Raw genomic sequence first — 27,840 nt, 5'->3', positions numbered from 1 at the left:
TCTCTCTCTCTCTCTTTCTCTCTCTCTCTTTCTCTCTCTCTCTCTCTCTCTCTCTCTTTCTCTCTCTCTCTGCTCCCACCCCACCCCCCATCTCTCTTCTTCCTCTTCCTCTCCTTCTCTGTCTGTCTGTCTCTCTCTCTCCAAATGTGTGACCAAATCTAAGAGAATAGGTATTATTATTCCCATTTCACAGATGAAGAAACTGATGCCTAAGGTCACTTAATGATAGGTCTGAACATGAACTCAGGGTTTCTGCCTCCAAAATTCATATATGGGCAATAAGAAGAAAGCAGCAAAGGCTGCTATCCTAAGGCCTAGGATACCACGTATCTCCAAGGTCGCGGGGATCAGTGCTCTCCCTATCCTAGTGTCAGAGGAAGGGAAAGTATCCATCCCAGCATCATAAGACGGCACCACTGTTTTCTCTATAAGCAAGTCAGAGAAGCTCATGTGACTGTTGGCAGAGGGGGGGAAAGGATTCATTGAGCTGTGCTCCAGATCCATCTGGCTCAGCCCACCTTGTGTCAGAGTCCTCTGAGCCCAGATCTGGGGGGAGGGGGGTGGTGAGAGAAAGAGAAGGTCAGGCTTCATTGAGAAAGAATAGGGGAGGGAGCTACAGAAATATTTGTCTCCAGGCCACACATAGGTGCTATGGACTCTTTTCACCATTAGCCTGATTTATTGCTATCTGGGCTGAGCTCCAGGGGAGCAGAATAAGCCAGATCAAGCCAAATGTCTGTTGATTTTATAGACCCAGACTCCCAGCTTGCTGTACAATGACAGGCCCTGTGCCAAGGTAGTGGAGGGGGGCACAAAGTGGCATAAATGGACCAAGTAATGAGGGCCCCAATATTCTGGAAAATAGGGCTATTTTATGCTTAGAGAACTGGGAGCAACCGCCATTTACACTGGTATAGTACTGAGTAAATAAGATTATCTAAGAAATCAAGAGAATCATTATTCGGGAAAAGGATTAAAATCAATGTCAGGGCAGGAATGGTACAAAGAAGTCACCTACCCCAAATATTTCATTTTACAGCTGAGGAAACTGAGGCCCAAAAAGAAGGAACTTGGTCATGATTGTAGAGGTCCTAAAGAGCAGAATTAATTGAACCCAGGTCTTCTGACCCCTGACCCAATCAATATCAGTCCTTTTGACTGCACCATTCTACCGGTCTGTGCTGGTGGTATGGAGGCAGAAGAGAAGGTATTGAAGAAAAACGGGTCTAGCAGAAATGCAAGAGGAGAGAGAAGACAAGGAAAGACTAAAACCATGTCTCTTAGCTCATTGACCAGGCTCTCTATTTGGAGAAAATGAATCATGGGCATGAGTCCTGAATGGTCCATGGTAGTCAGAGACTGTGAAATAGTGGGTAGAGGACCAGACTTAGGAAGACCTGGGTTCAAATCCCCACCTTAGATACTTGTAATTCTCTGTTGCCCTGGGCAAGTCACTTTAACCTTTCTGAACCTCATTTTCCTCATTTGTAAATTAAGGGAATTGATCTCTAAGACTCCATTCATCTCAGATTCTATGATCCTGTGAATGGGGTAGCGGTGTGGTTACTGGAGAAAGTGCTAGCTTGGAAGCCAGGAGATTTGGAGTCTAGTCTCAACTCAGCTGCTGGCTGAGAGACCTTGGACAAGTCCCTTTATCTTTATGCCCTTCAGTTTCCTCAGGCATTAAATGCGGGGGTTGGTCTCAAGTTGATCCCTAAGTTCTTGTCCAGCTTTGGATCTATAGCTCTATGTGCCTAAGAGGTGGACTTGTTGTACCTTGGCTTGTTAGCCTAAGGAATTTCTGGAGACATCCATCACTATGGCTAATGTTGGGAGTCTGCTAAGAAGTGTGTAGATGCAGAAGGACATGGATATAGCTAGTGAAGAGAAGCCCAGGATTCTGCAAGAAGAATGTGACAATTGCTGCAGCTACTCTTATCCCTCTAGTTGGGCCGAGGTGTGCCTGCCATCTGTGGTAGATACCATCTGTGGTAGATACCATCTGTGGTAGATGCCATCTGTGGTAGATGCCATCTGTGGTAGCTACACTGCTGGTTAGCCTCTTCTGGATTTCTTCTTTGATGTTTGTCTTTTCCACAAAAAGTGGAAATATAGCTGAACTGTAGCTATCAGATAGGAAGATGAGATACCCAGCTGCTCCACCAGCCCTACCCCTCACTCCATCCTGTCCAGAAACCAAGGAAAGCATTTAAACATGAAACACAAGGCAAGCATTGTCAACCAGAAAGGAAGTTACATTACCTCTAACACCCCCTCCCACCAAACAGAGTATAGACTTATCCTATTAGCTGGGGGTAGAAAGGACACAGGGCCTACCCTAAGATAGCCTCAAGTCTGAAAGGGGGCAAGATTGTAAGCAAACCTACAGAAACATTAAGTGTAGGAATGTCATATGCTTTTCTAATAAAATTAAAGGAAGGAATCATGGCATCATGGATTCATAGCTAGAAGGAACCTTTGAGAATATCTTAAAGGCCAACCCCCTCATTTTACAACCAAGGAAACTGAGGTCCAAAGAGGGAAATTAAGTAACAGAAGAGGCAAAACAGCTGCTTGTAAGAAGCAGAACTGAGATCTCCAACTGATCCAATGTTCATATCAATAGAGAATTACTAAGGATGCCATGTGGGTATGAACAGTTTTCAAAGCATCTTTTGGTCTTTTTTTTTTCTTTTTTTTAACAGACCAGGTCTCCCTGTCTCACCCAGGTCGGACGTTCAGAGGCTCTTCATGGACCCAATCCTACTGTGATCAGCCCAGAAGCCTGCTCTGTTTCCAACTCAATCTAGTTTGCTCCTCCTTGGGTAAAGTCTGGTGGCCCTGGGGGGGATGGGACATTGGCCGAATCCTCATTGCCGTGGGGCAGGACTTAGTTCAGAACTCTGCTTGGTTCAGCCCACAGTGTCTCAGAACTTAATAACTCAAGAAATACTCAAGTTCCGACTTCCCATTTAGCTGGAATTACCGATCTGCACCCCAACTGGCTTAGTCATCTTTATTTTGTCAACAGTCGGGTCTGAGAATTTTGGGAAGCTCTTGTTACCCTCTTCTTTTTTAGATGACTTGAGACTTGTTCCCTCAAGATTCTCAGAATTGTGTCACGCCCATCACAGACCTCCTCTGTGTATACTTTATATTATACAGCTGTTCTTACAGTCTTTGCTTTCTTTAATGCCATTTCTATTTCCTTGTAAAACAGACTGGTGACCATGATGTTGAAGTCTAAATATAGATCCAAGACAATCCCAAAGGACTCATGATGAAAAATTTTATCTGCCTCCAGAGAAAGAACTAATGGCGTCTGAAAACAGACTGAAGCAAACTATTTTTTACTTTCTTTTTCTTTTTTTATTTGACTTTTCTTCCACAAAATGACTAATATGGAAATGTGTTTCACATGATTGCGCATGTATAACCAATATTAGATTGCTTGCTGTCTCAAGGAGAAGGCAGTGAAGAAAGGGAAGGATAGAATTTGGAACTCAAGAATTGAAAAAAAAAAAGAATGTTAAATGTTACTAGCTGTGTGACTCTGGGCAAGTCACTTAACCCTGTTTGCCTCAGTTTCCTCAGTGTAATAGGAATGCAAATTTGGAAGATCTTCCCTGCCCCTAGGCTAAAATGCACCTGAAGCCTGGGGTGGGAGGCTTGTTTTTCAGTAGATACTTCTTGATTGGCCAGTGAGTCAATAAGGTTGTTACATTCTCTGAGCCAGGAGAAGGCTATATAAACCCTGATGTGTAGCTTTGTTTTGGGGACTCACTTTGAGAAGTGTTCTGTGATTTGATCTGAATTCTGGGAAGCTGTTGTTGAGAGTCCCCCGGCTTTCAAAAACCCAGATGCTGATTTGGTATGGATGTAATGGTTGGACAGTTTCGAAATCTGTCTACTTGATCTGTTTCTCTCTTGATAATTCTGTCTGTATATTTTGAAGTTGGGGTGCTGACCTTTTTGCCCTGAACAAGGTAAACGATTATATGGTCTGACTGATTAAAGTAAGCTTGTTAACCCATTTTGAGTTGCTTTCCTTTATCAAAGCAGATCCAAGAACCTGTGGTAGCAGCAAACCCTGAGGACGGCGCTTGGGGTGCTTGCTGCGACACTCAGCTGCCAAATAAGCTGGAGAAGGAAATAGCAAGCCAGTCCAGTGTCTTTGTCAAGAAAACCCCAAATGGAATTACAAAGTCTGACATGACTAAAAAAAATGACTCAACAACAAAATTAATTTATTACATGTAATTGGAGAAAAAATGAAATATTATTTAAAAAATAAAATCCAAATATGGTGGCTTTATGTCCATTGATAAAAAAAGTAATAAATACAATAATAAAAATCTATAAAGATCTCTTTTTTTCCATCTGTTTGTTGTCCTCCTTAAATGATGCAGGGATGATTTCATCAACACTATTTTTAAAAATTAAAAAAGGGACTTATCCCAACTCAGGGCCACTACTTCCAGAAAGTCCTCTCATAACTGAAATAATCTATTCTTTACTGTATCAGCATAAGAGAAGAAAGAACCCTGAACTAGAAGCATAAGGAGGTTCACACCTTGTCAAGCTTCATACCTTGTCAGACTTCACACCTTGTCAAAAGAGGAAAGAAGTCCCTTTCCCAGGGTCCCCAGAAACATGCCCAGGCAGCCTGCTACAGCAATAATGAAAAAACTACTTCATTCACGGCTATGTCAGTTAGAAGTCTCCAGTGACTAGCTCTGTAAGCATAAGTTATGCAGCTGCACTTTCTATACTCTAGGTAAAAAAAAACCAAACTGTTAACCTGGGATTTTTTTTTAAGTAGCTTCAAACGGTCAGGACAAATGCCATACCTCTTCTACATCTGTAATATGGGTACAATGAAAAGTGAAATGATAAGTGTTGGTGATAGCAATAATTGATATTGGTTTTATTAATTACATTTATACAGATCTTTCGGCACTTTTTATAGATGAGGAAAGAAGTTAAGTGACTTATCCTCCTTGCCTCCCTGGTGACCCTGAGGATCCTTATTGGATCCTTACATGCCTTCTGAATCATCAAAGATTCTTTTTTTTTTTCTCCTTAAGTAGAGCATGGTGTTGGGGAATCATGAGTGGCAGAATGAGAAGTCACCTATGATCCCTTTAGTTATCCCTAGCATATATAGCATATCCCTAGAGGGGATGTAATAGGAATCAAATTTAAAGATCTTCCCTGCCCCTAGGCCCTTTGAAAGAGGCTTAAGTGCACCTGGAGCCTGTGGTGGGAGGCTTGTTTTTCTGGAGATACTTTGTGATTGGGCAAATAGGTCAAGAAGGTTGTTACATTCTCTCAGCCAGGAGAAGGCTATATAAACGCTGTTGTAAAGCTTTGCTTTGGGGCTCACTTTGAGAAGTGTTGTGTGATTTGACCAGATGAGACTCGGGGCAGCCATTGAGAGCCACCCGCTCCCCCCCCCCCACTTTGAAAAACCCAACCCAGATGTTGATGCTTCCCTCTCTGGTAACTGATTAGGTATGGATGTAATGGTTGGACAGTTGAAGGCCTGTTTGCTGAAATGTTTCTGTTTGCTTGTAACCTCTGTATACTCTCAAGTTCGGGGTGCTGAATTTTTCCCCTGAACTAGGTAAATGATATGTTTGATTAAGGCAAGATTGTTAACCCATTTTGAGTTGCTTTCTTTTAGGAAAGCAGATCTAAGAATCTGTGTTGGCAGCCATCCTGGGGATGCTGGGGTGCTTGCTGATACAGGGGACAAGTAGCAGCCACCTTCTGGGGACCCAATCTGCCAATTTGAGCTGTGGTCTGGGATAAGAAGCCCATAGCTTATACTAGAGTAATGAATATGCATACATACATACATATAAGGCTATTTACAGAAAATGTACAAAATTAACTTTGTTGTTGAGTCTTTTTTTAGTCACTTGAGACTCTTTGTGACTCCATTTGGTGTTTTCTTGGCAAAGACATAAGTGGTTTGCTATTTCCTTCTCCAACTCATTTTATGAATGACAAAACTGAGGGAAACAGGGTTAAGTGGCTTGCCCAGGGTCACACAGCTAGTAAATATCTAAGGCCAGATTTGAACTGGAATGATGAGTCTTCCTAACTAGGCTCAGCACTCCATCCACTGTACCACCTAACTGCTCAAATTACTAGGTAATTAAATACAAGTAGTTAAGGAAGGAGAGAAGGCACTAGCTGTTGGTGGAATCAGGAAAGTCTTCTCATAGAAAGTAGCATTTAGGCTGAGCCTAAAGGTATAGGTGGGGAGGGAGTAAGTACATGTAGATGTGAAGGACATTCTGAGTACAATTAGGAAGATGAGAGATGGCGGGTCAAGTGTGAGGAACAGAGAGAAGGCTGATTTGGCTACACTGAAGAATGTAGGATGGGGAGCGATGTATGAGGCAGAAAGGTGGGTATGAATGGTTTTAAAGACAAAAACAAGGAAGCTTGTAATTTACAAGCAATAGAGAACCACTGAAGTTAATAGAATAGGCCAGTCATCTGGTCCCACTGGCACTTGAAGAAAGTCACTTTGACAACTATGTGGAGGGTGGATTAGAGCAGGGAGAGACCTGGGCCAGGAAGACCTCAGAATTAAGGCTACAAGAAGATTGCATCACTCTAGGGAAGAGATAATGAGGACTTGAAATAAAGTAGACATTTGTGAGCAGTAGGATAGATTTGTGAAGACGGGAATGGCAAGTTTGGAAACTAATTGGCTATGTGGGGTGAGACAGAGTGAGACATCAAGGATGATGCTGAAACTATGGACTTAGAAGACCATAAGGAGAGCCGTATACTTGGGAGGAATAGGAAAGTTTAGTGGAAGTATGGGTTTGGGGAGAAATAAGATGAGATGATGAATTTTGTTTTAGAACCATTGAATTTGAGATGTCTAGGGTTGAAAGTGATTCAGGACTGCCAAGTATGATTATGTTACCAAAGAAACTGAGTGGATTGCTTGAGCTCAGGAGTTCTGAGCTAAACTGGACTAAGTTGATGATGTGTCCCCACTGTCTTGGCACCAATATAGTGGGCTCCTGGGAATGGAGGACCATCTGGGCCTCTAAGGAGGGGTGAACTGGTCCAGGTCAGAAACAGCAGGTCAAAACTTCCATGCCCATAAGCAGCAGGGCTGAGCCTCTGAGTAATCCTTCTTCTTCTTCTTCTTCTTCTTCTTCTTCTTCTTCTTCTTCTTCTTCTTCTTCTTCTTCTTCTTCTTCTTCTTCTTCTTCTTCTTCTCCTTCTCCTTCTCCTTCTCCTTCTCCTTCTCCTTCTCCTTCTCCTTCTCCTTCTCCTTCTCCTTCTCCTCCTCCTTCTTCTCCTCCTTCTCCTCCTTCTCCTCCTTCTCCTCCTTCTTCCAGGACTGTTGGGGTTAAGTGACTTGCTCAAGGTCACACAGCTAGCAAGAAGTCAAATTTGAACTCAGGTCCTCCTGACTCCAGGACTTCCTCCCCAAACCCTCTCCACCACCTCCAAAACAAAACAAAAAAGTGACATAGGACTGGAGTTCAGGAGACAGAATGAGGTGAGCTATGTAGATCTGGGAGTCATCTACATAGAGCTGATAGTTAAACCCATGGGGATTGATGAGGTAAGCGAGAGAGGGAATGTGAAGAGAGAAGATAAAAGGACCATGACAGAGCTTCAGGGTACATTCATAGTTAGAACAATATGCATGATGATGCAGCAAAAGTGACCAAGAAGGAACAGTCAGAGAGGTAGAAAGGTTAATGTCATGAGAATGCAAAGAAGTGAGAGTATGGAGGAGAATATGGTCAGCAATGTCAAACCCTGCTGACAAGTTAATAATAATAATGCCAACTACAGCAATAGTAACACTAAGCATCTCTACAGATAGTCCTTTAAGATTTGCAAAATATTTTACACATTATCTTGTTTGGTCTTCACAACAACCGTATGAAGTAGACAAGTCAACAAACATGTATTAAGCACCTACTAGATACCAGACACTGTGCTAAGTTCTGGGGACAATAAGAAAGGTTGTCAGGGATTGTAGAGACTAAAGTGGGGGACAACACACACACACAGCTATTTACAAACAGATATATGCAGGATAAATTGGTGATAATCTCAGAAGGAGGGCACTGAGCTTCAGGAGGACTGGGAAAGGCTTCATGCACAAAGTAGGACTTTAGCTGAGACTTGCAGGAAGCCAGGGTAGCCTGGAGATAGAGAGGAAGAGGGAGAGAGTTCCAGGCATGGGGGACAGCCCGTGAAAAAGCTCAGAGTTGGGGCGGCTCGGTGGCGTTGTGAATAGAGCACTGGCCCTGGAGTCAGGAGGACCTGAGTTCAAATCCAGCCTCAGACACTAACACTTACTAGCCATGTGACTTTGGGCAAGTCACTTAACCCCAATTGTCCTGTCTTCCCCCACCAAAAAGCCTAAAAAAAAAAAGCTCATAGTGGGAAATGGATGGCCATGTTTGAGGAAGAGCATGGAGGCCCATGTCATTTGATGTTCAGTCATTTCAGTTGTGCCTGACTCTTCATGACCCCATTTGGGGTTTTCTTGGTAAAGATACTGCAGTGGTTTGTCATTTCTTTCTCCAGTTCATTTTTTATATGAGTAAACTGAGGCAAACAGGGTAAAGTGACTTGCCCAGGATCACATAGCTAGTAAGTGCCTGAGGCCACATTTGAACTCAGGACTTCCTGACTCCAGGCCCAGTGCTGTATCCATTGTGCCACCTGACTGCCCTATTATACCAAGTGCTATTATTATCCCCATCTTACAGATGAAGGAGCTGAGGCACAGAGCATTTAAGTGATTTGGTCAGGGTAATATGGTGAGTACCTAAAGCCCAATGTGAGCTTGGGTCTCCCTGATCCCAAATTCAATGTTCATTCACTATCTACCTTGCTGTTTGTCTAAGTCAAGAAGAATGAGGACAGAGAAAAGATTATGAGATTTCACAATGAAGAGATAATTGGTCATTTTAGAGACAATAGTTTCATTTGAATTATCTTTTCCCCAAACCCATCCTTCCATCAAAATTTCCTTTTCTTCAAGAGTACCTCCATCCTGACAGTCTCCCAAGTCCATAACCTTGGCATTAAATTGTAATCAATCTGAATTTTTGGAGGGAGTAATTTTTGGATCAGTAAGGTCGTAGATACACAGAAGTATTGAAGAAAGTGTGTTCATAAGAAACCTGTGTGGGAAAGGTGTATCTATATTATGAACTTGGGGGGGGTAAATTGGTTATCTCATTTCAATTTTCTGAGCTATAGGGAGACAATGGAAATAATATCTTCTATGCGTTATCTGCCAAAGGCCCATGTTTTTGTCCAAGGGAAGTTAGAAAGTGGTCAAGTAGGATTACTATAGACCTCAAACCCTGCCAATAATTTGGAGGCTTCCTGAATGCCAATCAGGGATTAAAACCCAGCCAAGAGCTCCCTCAGGGGAAGCCTTTGGGGGTGCATATAGTCTTAGAGTGCTCTGAAACAAAATAGGCTCTTCTCAGTTGTATCTTCTTGGCTGCTACCGCTAACGCCACCATCACCATTTATTAAGCACCTGCTGTGTACAGAGTCACATGCTAGGCACTGGAACTATATCCTTTAGCTGAGACAAGGTCTCTGTCCTTACAGAAAATCAATAGGTGGATAAGATGTAAGCATAGATACTGTAAATATACATATACAAATATCAATATATACATATATAGAGAGACAGAGATTTAATTACCAGTTCTATGTTCATATAGCTATATAGATATTAAAAGTTCATTTAAAAAAACCGAGAGACATAAGAAGTCTAAGAAGAAAGATCATTGCTAACCTAAGGAATCAGGGAATGTTTTACGAAGAAAGTCTACTTTTTAGACTAAAGGAAATAATTTTGTTCCAAGTTTCCCTAATTTCCAAAACCCAATGCAAGACTCCCCAAAGTGAGTAGATTCCTGGATTCAAGAAATATGCCACACTACTTAACCCTTCTGCTGTTACTTCAGAAAGTAGATACCTGATTTTGGCATTTATTCCCTCTTTACCTTCTCACTGTTCATTCCGCATCTTCCCTCTCTACCTCACCTCCCTGCCTCCATACTGAGTCCAGACACAAGATTCCACTTTCTAGAATGATTTATCAAGGAAAAGAGAATCAACCAATAAATATTTGTGAAGTCCCCGAAGCTATGAATTCAAAAAATGAAATAATTCCCTCTTGAAAATAGCTTACATTGTAATGGGGAAAACGAGTGTGTGTGTCCCACATATACACATATATGTGTGTATATATGATACACACATACATATATATAATATAGTAATGATAACAATAGCTAACATATCTGTGGAGTTTTAAGTATGGAAAGTAATTTACAAATACTTTCTCGTTTTATAAACATAAAATGAGCAAACACAAATATATGTATAAACATAAGCTTAATAAATACAAATATACACAGTAGTTAAATACAAAGTAGCTTGCAACATAGGGTGCTAGCAGTTGAGGACAATCAGGAGAGGCCTCATGAAAAAGAAGGTACTTGGGTTATACCTAGAAGGAAGAGGTGTCTGAGAGGTAGCATTAAGGAGGGAGTACATCCCAGGTGTGGAGTATGGTCCGTACAAAGGAACAGGAATGAGAGAGGGACTGTCCTATAGGAGGAACAGAGGGACCACAAAATGTGCAAGGCGGAGTGATGTCTAATGAGGTTAGAGAGAGAGATTGGGGGTCATTAGGTTATTAACCTTAAAGAGGTTTATATATACACACACACACACACACACACATATACACATACACATATATACATAACCTTACTATATATGTATATATATATAAATAGAACCTTATTAACTTTAAAGAGGTTTATATATACATACCTATGTGTATATATACACATATATAACCTTACTATAACATATATACATAAATATAACCTTATTAACCCTAAAGAGGTTATAGTTGGTCCTACAGGCCATAGGAAGCCCCCAGAGTTGTTAGAATAGGGGAGTCACACAGTCAGCTCTGTATTTAAGGAGAATTACTTTGGCAACGCTGGGTAGGATGGAGTGAAGTGGAGAGAATGACAAGGTAGGGAGACCAATCCAGAGACTGTTGCAGTGATGTAGGTGAGAGGTGGTGAGAGCTGAACCAGGGTGGTAGCTGTGACAATGGAGAGAAGAGGTTGGATTAGAAAGATATAAAGATAAAAATGATTGACAAATGATTCCATATGGAGAGACAGAGATATATAGAAAGAAAGAGATTGAGACAGCAAAACAGAGAGAAAGGGAGAGAAGAGAGAGAGAGAGAGACAGAGAGAGAGAGACAGAGAGAGAGAGACAGAGAGAGAGACAGAGAGAGAGAGACAGAGACAGAGAGAGAGAGACAGAGAGAGAGAGAGAGAGAGAGAGAGAGAGAGAGAAGAATGCAGGAAAATTCAGAGGTGATGAATCTAGGGGACTAGAAGGAAGGTGGCATCTTCAACGGAAATAGGGAAATATGGAAGAGAGAAGAGTTTAGGGGGGAAGATACTGAGTTCAGTTCTGGACATGTTTAGTTTAAGATGTCTTCGGTTCAAAATATCCAATAGGCAATTAAAAATTCCTCTGAAGCTCAGTGGAGAGACTGGGTTCTACCTATAGATGCTGGAGTCTTCAGCATAGATGATAGTTAAGCCCGTGGGAGCTGATGAGGTTCCTGAGAGAGAGTATAGAGGGAGAAAAGAAGGCCTAGGATAAAACCTGGGGAACACTCATGGTTAGGGGGCCTGGTATGTATGCTGAGCCAGCACAGGAGTTTGAGGAGTGGTCAGCAACCACAATTCCAGAGGCCTGATAATGAAGACCATTAGCCTGACAGAGGTGACAGACTAAATATGTAGAACGAGACACCTATTTTTAAATTTGTTTCATTTGACTGCATGTATTTGTTACAAGGGTTTTCTTTTTCTTTTCTTTTTCTGGGGGGAGGTAGGATGTAGAAGAGTGGAGGAAAGCATTCTATTTTTCACTTTCATTCTTTTTACAGCACTTGTTCTTTGAAAAAGAATACACCCCCCCCCCCCCAATATCTAGCTGAGGCTGGCAGAGTGTGATGGTGGGAAGAGCCCTGGATTTGGCATCAGAGGACCTGGGTTTATGTTTAAGTCTCAAGTTCCTCATTGGTAAAGATAATAATGATCTTCATACTACCTACCTTTGTGTAAAAAGCACTATGTAAATGGGAGTTGGGAAGCTAGATAGAGGGCTGGGCTTAGAGTCAGGAAGACTCACCTTTCTGAGTTCAAATCTGGTCTCAGATATTTTCTAGCTGTGTGACCCTGGGCAAGTCACTTAAGCCTGTTTGCTTCAGTTTCATCATTCTTGAAATGAGCTGGAGAAGGTAATGGTAAACCACTTCAGCATCTTTGCCAAGAAAATCTCAAAAGGGGTCATGAAGAGTCAGACATGATTAAAAACAGCTCAACAGCAAATGTGATTTATCATTATTATAAATAAATGAAAATTGGGGTGGCTAGGTGGCACAGTGAGTAGAGCACCAGCCCTGGAGTCAGGAGGACCTGAGTTCAAATTTGGCCTCAGACACTTAACACAAACACTGGCTGTGTGACCTTGGGCAAGTCACTTAACCCCATTTGCCCTTCAAAAAAAATAAATGAAAATGACTCCTAGAATCCATGCTTTACATGGTATAGGAATTCCTTCCATTGATGTAGATAGCAACCACTCCCAGATTTAGTAGACAGAATTCATAAATTGAAATGGTCTAAAAACTATTACTTGGTGACCAACCAGTCTTCTGGTGATGGGACCTCTCCTAATACAGTCTGGTCCTCTGATGGCAGGTGTAGGCCATCAGTAGGTTCATACTCAAAGCCTGGGAAACTGTAGCTTGGTAAGATCTGTTAGAGCTTATGTTACAATGGCAAAAGCTTAGAGAATCCAAGGTCACCTTCACATCAAGATGAAGCAAGGAGAATAAATTGGAGGAAGAATAAATTAAAAGAGTACAAATTGTGTACAGCCTTAGTGAAAGTCCTGAAGCAACCAGAGTTGGTGGAATTCAGCACCAAGGGCTCATTGGAGGAGGATTATTAAGTTGAATTTTAATGAGGGAAAAGTCCATGGCTTGGTGGAGGGGGAAGGGTGGCAAGGAATAGTCCAGGTAGAGCCATAAGTTCTGAGAACAAGAATGAATTTCACTGCAGGGTATTTCACTGTGGGAAAGGCAAATCCAATGGCTTTGCCCTTGTAGACCTAACTGGAAATGTCAGGGTGCTCCCCCCTGCCTCCCTGCCAGACCAGGACTCAGGAAAGGGTTGGCAGCCTTACCACTCATTCCATGGGGCCTGCCTCCTGGACTTTCTTGGAGTTTGCACACCCCATTGGCCTTAACAACCTAGTAAACCTTGTAAACACTTAAGAAAACAATCCCTTCTGGGCACACCTCCTTCCTGAGCCCATCTTATAAGACACCAGCCACATTGTCTTTCAAGACCATAGCAGGAGACAGTGCCCTGAAGGGCAATGATCATACTTCTGGGCAGACAGGGAGTGAAAACAGCTGGGGAGGACGAGGTCTACAGCTGATGACTCTGGAGCTGTCCTACCCTTCTACCACCTGGCTGCCACCTACCCTGTTTTTGTACCCTGAAGACACACAGGAGCCGGGGATGATTCTTTGTGGACTTAGGGAAGCTGAGAACCTGGTGCGAACTTCCATAGCCCAGGTACCAACTTCTGGGACTGTCTGCTAATGTAACCAACTGCCTACAGAGAATCAAGATTTTCACCAACCTGGGACAGGCATGAGACAGCCAAGAGCAGACTTGTTGACTTGTTTCAGTCCTGTCTGACTCTCCGTGACCCCATTTGGGATTTTCTTGGCAAAGGATACTGGAGTGGTTTGCCATTTCCTTCTCCAGCTCATTTTACAGATGACAAAACTGAAGGAAATGGAGTTAAGTGACTTGCCCAGGGTCACACAGTTAGTAAATGTCTGAGGCCAGATCTGAACTCAGGAAGATGTCTTTCTGGTTCCCAGCTCAGCGCTGTACTCACTGTGCCACCTAGCTAAGAGCAAACTAGGGAAAGGGAGAAGCGATTGCCCAGGGGAAAAATTTTCAATAGATCTTTACCAAGGCTTCCCTTAAAGCCCAGGGGGAAAACTTCAACAGCATTACCCTGTTCTTTGGGTTCTCATCACACAGTCCTGGCTGCATGCTCCCTTCTCTTTCCCCATCCTTCCCTCCCCACCTCCACTTTTCCCAAAGCCTCAGTAACCAAGGGAGAGGCCTGGGGTTAGGCCAAGGACAGTGCCTTTTGTGACCCAGTTCTTGGGGTGGATATGGGGAAACAGATATGATGACCATATTCATTCTGGCCTGGCCCATGCTGGAGAGGGACCTAAAAGTGTTGGCTTTGGCCCTGTTTGGGGTTTTCAGGCTGCACCTCCCTTTCCCCTTCCCAGTTTCCAATTAAAGATAAGTGTCAGGGAGCATGGTTTAAACTTTGGCCTTGAATACTTGAGGCATCCCATAACCTTCCCATGACAGGGAGTATAATATTCTTACTCAGCCTGACCCATGGAAGAAGCCAGCACTGTCCTCTTTGATGGGAGGAGTTTGAGGACCCCCTGAGGCAGATGGCAAAGAATGATGACCAGATGGCCATTGGGATTGATCATTGCACAAAGAGAAGAAGGCAAGGACAAGAAGACCACAGAGAATCCAGCCCAGATGAATTTCCCATGGATGTGGTTACCTGAGACCAGACTGGCCCAGGGGGAGGTGGCATGTTCCAGACATCTCTTTGGCAGGGGGACTGGGTACAGGAGCCATCTGCAGAATCTCTCTGATATTTTCCAAGAAGTGGAGCCCTTAGGCCACTTTCACCTGGGACTTGATTTTTCTACAGAGGAGGGGTCAAGAGTAGTCAGGGCTAGATAAATCAAGGACAGCTGGAGTTAAACTTCACCTCAGCTCCTGCCTTTGTGACCTCCCCTGAAGGTGCCTTATCATGCCTCAGGTAGGAAGTGGACTTCTTAAGGCTTATCTCTCAAACAAAATTGCTGCTGAGCCTTGATCAGGAGGTGCTCTGAGTGGGAAGAAGGGAGACTGCTGCAGGATAGAATCTTTGATTGACGTAGAGCAACGTCTGCTCCTTGTTTTCTTCCTTGGTTAAAAACAAGGAGCATATATTAAGCCCTTGCTGTATCTAGAGTACTTTGCTGGTCACTGGAGAAGATACAAATCTTATTTAAAATACCATCCCTGCCTTCATAAAGCTACTGACAAACTAGTGGGAGGTGACACAATACTATAAATCACAGCATTGAATGATGAACACGTTAGAGAGACACAAAATAAAATGAGGGGGAAGTTCACTAGACAGCTAGGGAGGATGGTAGACTCAAAGCTGGCCTTACAGTCGAAAGGACCAGACTCAGAATCCTTACTCAGACACTTACAGGCTTTGGACCAGCCCTCATCTCAAAGATGGAGTAATATTAACACCTGCCCTATACTGTTATACTGAGGATCAGATAAGATAATGTATGTAAAGCGCTTTATAAACCTTAAGGTGCTATGTAAATGTTACTTGCTATTATGATCATTGTTAATGTTATTATTACAGATGGATGGGAAGCAGGGAAGTTTTTGGAGTTGATGACATTTAGACTGGTTTTTAAAATATGAATAGAAATTTGACAGGCAAAGGAGATGGCCATTATAGGCAAAGGGCAAAGACATGAGCCAAAGGAATGGAGACAGGATGACATGGGGTATATGTATGTGTGTGTGTGTGTCCATTCTAGCTTAAGCACAGAGTATATGGAAGGGAATAATAAGAAATAAGGCTGGCAAGGTAGGAAGGTTTTTGAATGGCAAGGAGGGGAGTTTGAACTCTACTTACTGGGCAATAGGGAACTGATGAAGATTTTTGAACATGGGGTGATATGGAGAGGTCTACATATAAGAAAGATCAGTCTAACAATAGTATAAAAAATGGTTTAGATAGGGAGAGGAAATGGAAATAGAAAGACCTGTAAAAAGGCCATTGCAATAGTCCAGATGGGGGTTATTAAGGCCTTGTACCTGGGTTCTGACAGTGGGAATAGAAGAGGAGACACATGAGAGATATTCTAGAGATAGAAAATTTTTACAAAATTAGCAAGAAGTGTTAAAGGTAACTGCAAGGTTACGAACATGGGCAACTAGGTGAATGAACAAGCAATTAACCACTAGGTATCTATTAAGTGCCAGGCTCTGGGATAAGTGCTGGGGCTACAGGTACAAAGAATGAAACAGTCCCTACTCAAATGGAGCTTCCATCTTCATGGGGAAAAACAAGTAAATTTCAAATATGTGTGTGTGTACTTATATGTATATATGTGTGTTTTATATATATACATATGTGTGGTGTACAATATATACAGGGGGAGAGAGAGAGCGCAAATAAGTACAAATATATACAAAGAAGTTAAACAAAGAATTTAACTAGCACTTTGAGGGATCAGAGAAACCTTTATGCCAAAAATTCTGCTTGAGCCACATTTTAAAAGAAAAGAGGGAGTCCATGAGGTGGAGGCATGAAGGCAGCTCATTCAGGCGTGCGGTTCGTACCAGTGCAGAGGGAAGGGTATGGGAGATGGGAGATGGAGAGTCCTATGTAAGGAAGAGAGAAGGCCGAGCTGTTTCTGAGAGTGCAGGAAGGAATATAGCAGTCAACAAGGCTGAAAAGACAAGTTGAGACCAGGTTGCAGGGGACTTAAAAACCTAAACAGAGGAGTTTATCTTTGGTCCAAGAGGCAACAGGAAGCCCCACAAATAGAACAATCAGATGAGATATTTGTAAAACTCTCAGTGTAGTGCTTGGCACCCGGTGGGTGCTTTTCATAAATGCTTGTTCCCTTCTTCCCCCCCACCCCCGCCCTCCCCTAGTGGAATTGCTTGAATAGAGGAGTCATGTGGTCACATCAAGGCTTAAGGAAAATTACTGTGATGGCAGTTAGAACAGACCGGACTGGGGAGACTTGGGGCAGGGAGAGGAGACTATTGCAATAATGTAGGGGAGAGGTAATGAAGGACTAAACTAAGGCGGTAATTGTGTGAGTGGAGAGATGGGGGTCAGTGGGAGAGATGTTGTAAAGCTAGAAATCATAAGATTTGGCAGCTGTTTGGATATGGGCAGAAACCACGAAGTCAGAAGGAGGAGCAGGCTTACACAGAATGACAAGTGGCTCAGCCTGGGACATGAACTTGGGGTGTCTGCTGCATCCAGGTAGAAATCATAAGATCATAGATTTAGCATTGGAAAGAGCCTTAAAGGTCATCTAGTCCAATCATCTCATTTTACAGATGAGGAAATTGAGTTTTAAGGAAGCCAAGTAATTTGCCCAAGGTCATATGGGTAGAAAATGATCTGCTCCCAAGATTCATTCTCAGGTCATCTGATTCCAAATCCAATATTCATCCTACCACACCAAACAACCTCCCTACATGTCCTATAGGCACTAGGAGATATGGGTCCTGAGCTCAGCAGAAAGGTAGTGACTAGAGATATAGATGTAGGAGGCAGCTGAAGACCAGGGGCCCATGAGATTGTTGGGGGAGAGATCATAGGAAGAGAAGAAAAGGAGGCTGAGGGCAGATTCTTGGGGAACACACATATTAATGGTCCTAAAAATGGCTAAGAACCCACAGGCAGGGACAAAGAAGAAACAACATAAAAAAAGTAGGAAACCCAGGAAGTTTGGTGACTCTGAAACCAAAGGAGGACAGATTAGTGATGAAGACCATCAATATTGAGAAGACCTTGGGTCTCATGAATAGGAGATGACTAGTGGCCTTGCAGAGAACAGTTTCAGTAAAGTAACATTTGACAAGGGAAGTGGAATGGGGAACCCAATAATAACAGGTTAGGCTAAAGAGTGAATAGTGAGGAAGCAGGGGTATTGGGTACAAATAACTTCTTTTACCCAAACAAAGTTTAGCAAAATCACAAGTTCTTTTTGTAGATTAGAATTATGTAAGGGAACAAGGCTGGTTGTGAGAAGATCCAGATTCCTGGCCCAGGTCCTGCTAACTATCTGTATGACCTTGTACTAAGTGACTTTCTCTCTCTGATCCTCAGTTTCCTTAACTATAAAAAAGGGAAAATATAATATAGGAGATCCTGCCCCCTTCCTTCAAAGCCTTAAGATTGGCTAACATCTTAGCCGAGGTAGCACTGGGCTGAGATGGCGCTAGTTCAGGGTGAACTTGCCAAATTAATAAATTTGGGGAACTGTCCCCTGGACAGTGAGGACAAGAACATGAGCCCAGATAGCTCCAGTGCCCAGCCCATGATGGCCTTGGTGCCAAGGCTCTCGAGGTCTGCTTATTGTTATCTAAGTACTATTAGACTAGTTCTCAGTCTATCCTTAGAATGTCAATACTGGAAGAGACCTTAGAACAAAGAATGTTAGGACAAGGGACACAGAATACAGAACTGAAAGGGAACTTAGGAAAAAAGGGGGGAAAGCATTTATTAAGCACCTACTATTTCAGACACTGCGTTCAGTGCTTCACAAATACCATGACTTTTGATCCTCACAATCTTCCTGGGAGGGAGGTGCTATTATTATCCCCATTTTACAGGTAAGGAGATTGAGGCAGCAAGGTTAATTTACTTGCCCAGGATTACACAGCTAATGGAGCAACAGTTAGGTGGTGGAGTAGATAGAGTGCTGGGCCTGGAGTCAGGAAGGCTTATCTTTGTGAGTCCAAATCTGGCTTCAGACACTTACTAGCTGTGAGACCCTGGGCAAGTCACTTAACCCTGTTTGCCTCATTTTCCTCATCTGTTAAATGATCTGAAGAAGGAAACGACAAACCACTCTAGTATCTTTGCCAAGAAAACCCTAAATGGGATCATGAAAAGTTGGAAACAACTGAACAAAGCTAGTACATATCTGAGGCCAGATTTGAACTCAGTTTTTTCTAACTCCAGGCCCAGTGTTCTAGCCACTGTGCCTCCTAGTTACCTTAGAACATAGAATGTTAGAAAAAAGAATGTAGAATAAAGAGCTGGAAAGAGAGTCCATCTAGTCCAACCCTGTCATTGTATATACACAAGGAAACTCAGGCCCAGAGAGGATATGCCATTTACTCAAAATCACACTGCATATGACCTTGTGGTTACTTGAATTCAGGCTTTCAAGGAGGTCCTCTTTACTTTAAAATTTTTTTTAAATTTTTAAATGAAAATGTTAATTTAATTTTTAAAATTTTAAGGTTTTCAATTAACATTTTTTATCGCTGGTGCTCTTTCCGATGACTTTCTATGTCACACGGTTGACATTAATACATTAATAACATGCCATGTGCACACATGATCACATGTTTCTGCATTTTTAGAACAGTTTCCATCTCTGAGCTTCTTTTCCATTGTCTTCATTAGCTACCCTTCAGTTGTTTCCTCAGGGGTATATACACCTCTCCACAGGAGGAGGAACACAGAAGTTACATTACTGAGGTGTCTGCAGAGAATAAAGTTAACTTTAGGGATTCACAATGTCATGCTTTTCTGCGTTTTTAGCCCCCACCTCCATAGGCCTCAGATGTGCAAAGGACCTTAGAGGTCATTCTCGTCCAAATGCCTCATGAGGACATTAGCTCATGTTTGCACAGCACTGCTGGAAGGTTTGCAAAGTACTCCATGGACTTCACTTGGTCCTCACAAGAACTCAATGAGGTAGATGTTTTCATTATCTCCATTTTGTTGGTGGCACAGATTATGATTTGCCCAGGGTTACATATCTAATAGGTGTCTGAGGCTGGATTTGAATTCAGGTCTTCCTGACTCCAAGTCTAGCAACTTTAATGTGACTTTCTCAAGGTCACAGAGGTAATAAATGTGGGAGCTGTTGGTGAGCAGCAGCACTGTGAACAGTTTTCACCTCCCTTAATAGTATTTTATTTTTTTCCAGTTACATGTAAAGATGCCTTTCAACATTCATCTTTGTAAAATGTTGAGTTCCAAATTTTGCTCCCTCCCTCCTTCCCCTTCCCTCTCTCCTCTCCCCTCCCCAAGACAACAAGCAAGGTTATACATGTATAATCATGTTAAACATATTTCCACATTAGTCATGTTGTGAAAGAAGAATCAGAACAAAAGGGGAAAACCACGAGAAAGAAAAAAAGTGAAATTAGTATTCTTCGATCTGCATTCAGACTGCATAGTTCTTTGTCTGGATGTGGATAGCATTTTCCACCATGGAATTATCTTGGATCATTGCATTACTGAAAAGAGCTAAGTCTATCATACTTGATCATCGCATAATGTTGTTTTTACTGTGTACAGTGTTCTCCTGGTTCTGCTCACTTCACTCAGCATCAGTTCATGTAAGTCTTCCCAGGTTTTTCTAAAATCTGCCTGCTCATCATTTCTTATGGAACAATAATATTCCATTACATTCATATATCACAACTTATTCAGCCATTCCCCAATTGATGGGCATCCCCTCAATTTCCAATTCTTAACCACAAAAAGAGCTGTTATAAATATTTTTGTACTTACAGAATTGTGAACAGTTTCCTGAACTGGTAAACATCAGTCAGGAAATTTGGGGGAAGTTGACTTAATAGGCTCCTTGTCTTTTCGATAGTGTCTCTCTCTGCTTCTGTATCTCCTCCCTTTCTGTTTCTCTGTCTTCTCTCTCTCTCTCTCTCTCTCTCTCTCTCTCCTCTCCTTCCTGTCTCCTCTCTTTTTCTTTCCTCTGTCTCTCTCTCTCTGTTTCTGTTTTTCCTCCTTTCTGTTTCTCTATCTTCTCTCTCTCCCTCTTTCCTCTGTCTTCTCTTTTTCTCTCCCTACTTCTTCTGTCTTCTGTCTCTCCTTCCCTTCTGTCTTCTATCTCTCTCCCTCCTTCCTCTGTCTCTCTTTGTGTCTCTCTGTCTCTCCTCCCCACCCCACCCTGTCCCCACCTTTCCCATATGTTCAGTTCTGGATACCAGGTTTTAGGAAGGACATTGATAAGCTGGACAGGGTCCAGAGGAGGACAAACTGGATGGTGATGGACCTTGAGGTCATGCCATATGAGGTGTCAATGGAAAGAACTGGAAATGTTTAACTTGATGAAGAATAGACTTGCATTATAATAATTGTCTTAAGATATTTGTACAACCATCATGTGGAAAAGTGACTAATATTATTCTGCTTGACCTCAGAGGGCAGAACCAAGAGGTATGGAAGGAAGTTGTAACAAGGTCAATAATATACTTTGTGTAAGGAAAATATTTCCTAACAATTAGCACTATCCCAAAGTGGGTAAGTCATCAGAAACAGGGCTGCTCCAGAGGACTGGAGTTTCCAGGCAGAGGCTGGCTGACTGCTTGTCAGGGAAAGGTACAGGAAGGATTTTTGTCCAGGTGTGAGCTGGGCTGGAAGGTTCTGCTTTGGGTTCCATCACTGCAAATTCTGGACTATACAGAGATGAAGCAGAGACACACTGCCTTTCCAGTCACTTCCTGTCTGACATTAGCAGGCATCCCAAAGAGACCTCATTATCGTGCCATATTTCTGGCACAGGCCAGGACGATAGGGCAGTAGAGAAAGCCTCACTCTGCCGTCACTACCTCCTAAGGGGGCACTGAGGGCTCAGCAAGGCCCAGGGGAGTGTCTCTTCCATTGGAGGAAGGGTGATGTTGCCATGGGAATGATCTCCAGGCATGAGTTCAGTCCCATGGCCCCATTTCTCCACAAGTCTGCCTAAGGTGAGTCTGGATACCCAATCTTCAGGAAACAGCTGAGGAAGGTTATGACCTTGGGCCTGAGTCTCCTTCAACAGTTGTGCTCTCTGACTGTAATGGGACTGTCCTAATAATAGACTGCAAGTTCCCAACTATCCCAGCTGCTAGATGGGCGGTCCTCACCTGAAAGCAGAAAAGGTCCTGTAGTAAAATAGCCCCATCTGGGCTACATCAAAAACATCCCACTGTGCCAGTTCAGGGAAAGGTCTTCAAAGACATGAGTGTTATTAGAACTTCTTAGTTCTCCTAACCTGCAGGTGCCTCCTAGATTTATGAAACTACCTACCAGTGAGTCTCTAGTAGTCTAGGCTAGGACCATATGGAATTTGAGGGAGGAAGGGACCTGAGAGTACATCTAGTTTTATTTCCTCATTTTGTAGATAGGAAAAGGAAATTCTGCCTTTTGGGCCACTAACCCTCAGCTGCCTCCACCTTCCTATTGTCAAACGGTGTGTTCCCGGAAGATCAGCATTTCTGACTAATTCCTTCTGCTTTGGTTAGAAATCTCCTCCCCCTCCCACCACCACCAGTCACAGGATCACAGGAGTATAGGATTAAAATCTGGAAGAGACCTTAGAGACCATCTAGTCTAACCCTCAATTTACAGATGAGGAAACTGAGGCCCAGTGACTAGCCCAAGATCACACAGATTCAAGGAAGAAGAGCCAGGATTCAAACCTCAGTTTTCTTGCTCCAAATCCAACTCTTTCCCCTGTGCCCTAGCTCCAGTGCCTGTGGCAACACCCTGGGTTTCTTGGATGTAGGCTTGGGCTTTGCATCCTGTAACCTGAGCCTGCGGCGGACGTGGGAGCTGTGGTTTGCTCTTCAGAGGCTTCCAGTTTCCTCCTCCACCTGGGCCCAGGTAGCATTCAGACAGCTTTACCTCAGTCTCACGTGTATCCTTTTCTTTCCACGACACAAGGCATTAGGCAAGGTTAGCAATGCCAGCCACTCCTCCTCATCTGGTTGGGTTTTTTTGTCTTCTCTCCCCGCCCCCCCCAATCTGTGGACTCAGATGAGGCCTGGGTAGGGTGGAAACTGCCACTGCTTTCATCCCTGGAGATCCTCTCCTCACACCTCTCTCTCTTCTCTCTCACCTCCACACAGGCAGCAGCCCCGAGGACATGGATAGAATATATTTTGGTAAGTCAAAAACTGATTGTTGTATCCTTTTTGATCTTCTTGGGCCAGGAGATCCTTCATCCCTCTGTGAGATCACAAGTCCCTAGGACTTTGGGCAATGGGATGAAGAACAAGAATGAAGTAGAAATGCATGTATTTCACATCAGCTAGTTATTTAGATGAGAATGGGAAAATGGGATTGAGTCCAAAAATCTGGGTTCTAATTCTCTTTCCATGACTTACTGTCCTTTTTTGCTGTTTGTCCTTCATTCTCGAAGAAGACTATGGCATCAGGGAGCTGATGCTATGACATGCAAATGAATTGGATTTAAGTGAGGTAGACTGTGCAAGGGCACCAGCCTCACTTGCTTCTCCAGTCACCTGGGTCTGGTGGCAAGATATAAATCAGGACAACTACAGATGGCCCCATGATTTACAGTCTTTGACTTGAGATGGTCACTAACTCTTTTAACCTCAATTTTCTTGTATGTACAATGGGAATTATAAGTCCTAGAGCTAAAAAGGGGCTTTGGATTACCTACTCCAACTCCCTTATTTTTTAGATGAAGAAACAGAGGTCCAGAGACTTAGGTTGATTGGCCTCTGGTCATGCAGGTAGAAGTCAGTAAAGAGCCAGGATTTGAACTAGCATTTAAGCCCCAATCCAGGGAGTGACCTTTTCTCCTACATGCCTTGCTTATGGCAACAGGTTGTTGGGAGAATCCCACAACATCATGCAAGTTAAGTTACTTTGAGAACTATAGAAACAAGGTAGACTTGAAGAAATATCGTTCCTGAATGGTGTAGTGCAAAGAACCCCGAGTCTGGAGGCTGAGGATCTGGGTTCCAATATGGACTCTGCTGCTTACTACCTGTGTGACAGTGGCAAGCCACCCCTCTCTAAACCTGTTTCCTCTTCTGTAAAAAAATTGAGAGGAGACACTGTATTGGAGAGTTTTAAGGGTTCTTCCAGCTTGAAATTTATGATTCCATGGCATTTATTGTGTCATAGAAAAAATAGTATGGTATGTTGGAAAGAATTCTGAACTTGGATTCTGAAGACCCAGGTTCAAGTCCTATTCCTACTACTTATCAGGAGGTGACCTTGGAAAAGTGAATTCACTTCTCTATCCTGTTTCCTCATTTGTAATGTTGTGGGGATCAAGCTAGATAATGTGCTAAGTCAGCCATATAAATGTAAACTATTACCCTTCTGCCTTTTCTCCCTTTCCCCACCCTGCCCCCACTACCCATTTTTCACCAACAGGGAATAAGGGAGAGTGGAAAGCAGGAAGAAGAGAGGTGTGTTATATTATGTTATGTTACAATTCATGTTCAATTCCTGGATAATTAATTAATGTCCACCAAATGTAGAAAAAATCCAAGGGCATAACTCTTACCCTGCCCTGCCCCTCTTGGCCTTCAAAATGTGATTCCTGGCATTTACCAGGTCCCTGGGAACAGAGACTATAATGAAGTCAAAGGTGGCATGGAGCTCACTGACCCCTGACTGGCTCTTTAGCCCCTGAACATAAGAAGTGATATCCACCTAAACTGTGACTCAGGGTCCAGGGGGCTGACTTGGGGAGAGTGAAATGTTAACTCCCCTATGTTACCTACCCTGTCACGAGTCTCCAAAAGTTCCCAGCCCTTGTCCAGAGTTCCAGCTGTAGCTTGTCAGGCTGGAAAGAATGACACCATGACTAAGGCTGGCACCTCTGAACTTCGGAAATTTCCTTTGAGAGGAAATAGTTCAAACCTCCTCCTCACCCTCATCCCATATGCACACACACACACACACACACACACACACACACATCATGGTTCTGTTCCTTTGCTTCCTACATCTGGATGATGACACAAATCCCATTAATTTATCTTCATCTCCCTAAAACCTTAGATGTGCTCCTCCTCGCCAAGCTTGCCCAAAGCTCTCCTTGTGACCAGGGTAAATATTACCCTGGCATTGTTAATGTTTAATGTCCCCCCCTTCTAGTCCCACACTCTTACCCACCCCCCACCCCACCCTCCCACCCCCACCTTAGACATACTCAGTAAAGCAGGCAGCCACAGAGAAGACATAACCAGCACAATGCCAGGGATGATGATGGCTAAAAGTAAGTGTGTATGGATTGTGTGTGCGTAAGTATGTATGCATGTGTGTGTGTGTGTGTGTGTGTGTGTAGGGGGAGACTTCTTCCCCTTTGGGGCACGTGGAGGGGTGGTAGTGGTTCAGGGCTGGGTTGACCCCATTGCTTCCTGGGAAGACGGCAGAGCAAGCTTTGGGAAAAGTTGGAAGGGAATTGCAGCTTGGGTTTTTGTCCTTCTATTCCCATGTTTGGCTCTCCTTTTCCCCTCGTGGTGCTTTGCCCCCTCATTTTGAAGGGAGGAAGATTCTTTTTTGCTGCTCAGTGCTAAGGTGCTGATGGAGAAAGACTGGGTGGATGTCCAGTCTGCATAGTCCTCCCAGACCTCTCTCTCCAGGGTCCAGATTTGTTGTGAGGAATCAGGGAATTCCAGCTTCAGGAGAGATGTGTGGCCCAAAAGGAGACTTGTCCTTCCCCATCCCAACTCCCAGTCTTATTCAGGACCCTTTCTAAGGAGGGTAATTGCGAGGGGATGGGGCTAGGAACCAGGGGTCTGAGTTGTTCCCTTGACTCCTAAAAACTAAGACCCACTGACATCTTCTCACTTTAGACTCTTCTCAGGAATAGAGAACGCATCTCCCTTTAACTCCTGCCTAGTCAAAAGAGTAAGGCTAGCCCAGCTCAGGAGCCTCTGAGTTCCACCCAGACCCTGAAAGGGTTGTAACATGTAGCTGCTGACAGATGCATTTTTATAACTGTAAACACTGCTCTTCTGGTACCCAAGGAGACAGGGTACGTACACTTGTGAGGAGGCCCAGCAGGAGAACCAAGGGCTTCAAACACTCCTGTGACTGGTGGACAGCTGTAGGCTGCCCTGTATCCTAGGGCCTGGTTTGTATTGCCCAACATGGTGATGCAGTAGATAGAACCTTAACCTTGGGGTCACAACGACCTGAGTTCAAATCCTACTGCACACACTTACTAACTCTGTGACCTTGGGCAGGTCACTTAACTGTTAGAAACCACACTTTCTTCATTTGTAGAATGGAGATAATAATAGCACCTATCTCACAGGGCTATGGGGCAGCTAGGTGGCACCATAGTGCACAGAGAGCCAGGCTTGGAGTCAGGGAGACTCATCTTCCTGAGTTCAAATCTGGTCTCAGATATTTTCTAGCTGTGTGACCCTGGGCAAGTCACTTCATCTCTTTGCCTCAGTTTCCTCATCTGTAAAATGAACCGAAGAAGGAAATAGTCAATCACTCCAGTGTCTCTGCTGAGAAAACCCCAAGTGGGGTCATGAAGAGTCAGGCACAACTGAAAACAGCAGGGTTGTTGTGAGAATCAAAGTGAGATGATATGTGTACAGTGCTTTGCAAACCTTAAGGTCTATATAAAGGCTAGCTATGTCATTCATAAAAACATGCTTGGGCCCAGTGAAGAGGCCATCCTTCCTGGAGGCAGAGGGCAAGACAAGGTGACCTGAGCTCCAGACCCGGCTCTGCCACTGACCAGCCACATGACCTTGAACGAATCACTTCCGTTGTCCCTCTGTTTCTTCCCAGACGCAGCACTCTCGCCGACTTTTCAGAGGCTGTCAAAGGCGTGATGGTTCCTTGTTTACTCTGACCCTTACAATGATTCCTGTGTTAGCCCCTCTGCACCTGCCACTCCTCCCTGTCCCTTCTAGTCACAATGTGTCCTGTGTTCTCCAAACCCAATGAGCTTCCTCATTTGTAAATGGAGGATGTCCCAGTCCAACTGCCTTCTAGCTCAGGGCCCTTCTGTCTCTAGGTTTCTACTAAGAGAACTTTTGCTCAGTCTTTTTGGAAATTGTTTTGCGAGGTAGGGAGGAGAGAGGAATCAAAAGCTTCCTTGAACAGAGTGGTCAGATGGCCCCAGAGACACAACATGCCCCGTATATTTCAGTCTTGAAATGTTTTTGCTGTTGGGTTCCTAATGGCTTCACACTTGAGCCAAGTCATATCCTCCCCGTGTTCATCCGCCCCTAACTCACTCGAAGCTTATTATACCCCCACTGCGTTCCCTGTAGTAACAAGGAGGCTCCTGTTTTTTAAGCTAAAACCTGGAAGAGGTACATTGGAATGGTGAGCATTGGAAAGATGAAGGGCACACCCAAGGTCACACAGCATGTGACAGGCAGAGCTGGGACTACAGTTCTAGTACCTGCTTAACAAATATTTCAGCTTCTTCTTCCTTGGGGGGACCTTCTTAGCTTCACCAATTACCAGCCCGCTGGCGTACATGTGGCTCTGGAGAGAAAAGGCCTGGGAGCTCTGACTGCTGCTGTTCTGGCCCTAGCTGGCCCTCAGAGGTTTTCTTCTCCCTTTTTTCTCCTCTTTCAGGTGGTGGTCCCAAGGGGGATGAGGACAGATTCCACTATGGTAAGCCTGTCTCTCTCCATTGTAGCACTTTCCTACCCAAGTCTTGAATCTCCTCCAGATGGATGACTGAATTGCCTCCCCAACCTCCCCCCACCCATATTATCCCTCCCTTACTCAGAGGAATTCCACAATGGTGGCTGGAGAAGTGGGGGGAAGGGTGGCTGAGTTCTGGTGACTATTGGCCTAATGAGATATAAGAGAGCCTGGCTTTTCAGGCTCCTCTACTATGGGGGGGGAGGGGAGTTCTATTTACCTTTCTCTTAGCTGTCCAGTTCCCCACTCAGACTACCCCAAGGCTTAATCACCTTGCCTTAGGCCATTCTCATCTTCTTTTTCCCCTCCCTGAGATTATGACACTGTCAGAAATGGAGGCCTGATTTTTGCTGCCTTGGCATTCATCGTGGGGCTGGTCATCATCCTAGGTGAGTGGGGTTTGGACAAATTGAG

General features: G+C 43.7%; 1 protein-coding gene across 3 annotated transcripts in view; it reads left to right on the top strand.

Moving 5' to 3' along the window:
- Nucleotides 1-13,511: 13,511 nt before the first annotated feature.
- Nucleotides 13,512-27,840, top strand: part of FXYD2 (FXYD domain containing ion transport regulator 2) — a 22,480-nt gene continuing 8,151 nt past the window's right edge. Inside the window, exons 1-4 of one of the 3 annotated variants that reach the window (XM_069070783.1) lie at nt 13,512-15,015; nt 22,887-22,922; nt 27,355-27,393; nt 27,741-27,815. In XM_069070783.1, coding sequence (XP_068926884.1) covers nt 22,904-22,922; nt 27,355-27,393; nt 27,741-27,815 — 133 coding nt within the window. In that variant the 5' untranslated portion in view covers nt 13,512-15,015; nt 22,887-22,903. Of the gene's footprint in view, nt 15,016-22,771; nt 22,923-24,925; nt 25,019-27,354; nt 27,394-27,740; nt 27,816-27,840 lie in introns of those variants that run through there. The other 2 variants (XM_069070782.1, XM_069070781.1) reach the window with 2 other exon arrangements.

Source organism: Petaurus breviceps, unplaced genomic scaffold, assembly GCF_028583685.1.
Source record: "Petaurus breviceps papuanus isolate PSGF00001 unplaced genomic scaffold, PetGlider_PUasm1.0 90823, whole genome shotgun sequence".
Taxonomy (NCBI): domain Eukaryota; kingdom Metazoa; phylum Chordata; class Mammalia; order Diprotodontia; family Petauridae; genus Petaurus; species Petaurus breviceps.
Note: the sequence above shows the minus strand (reverse complement) of the source record. Positions and strands in the feature narration are given on the sequence as shown.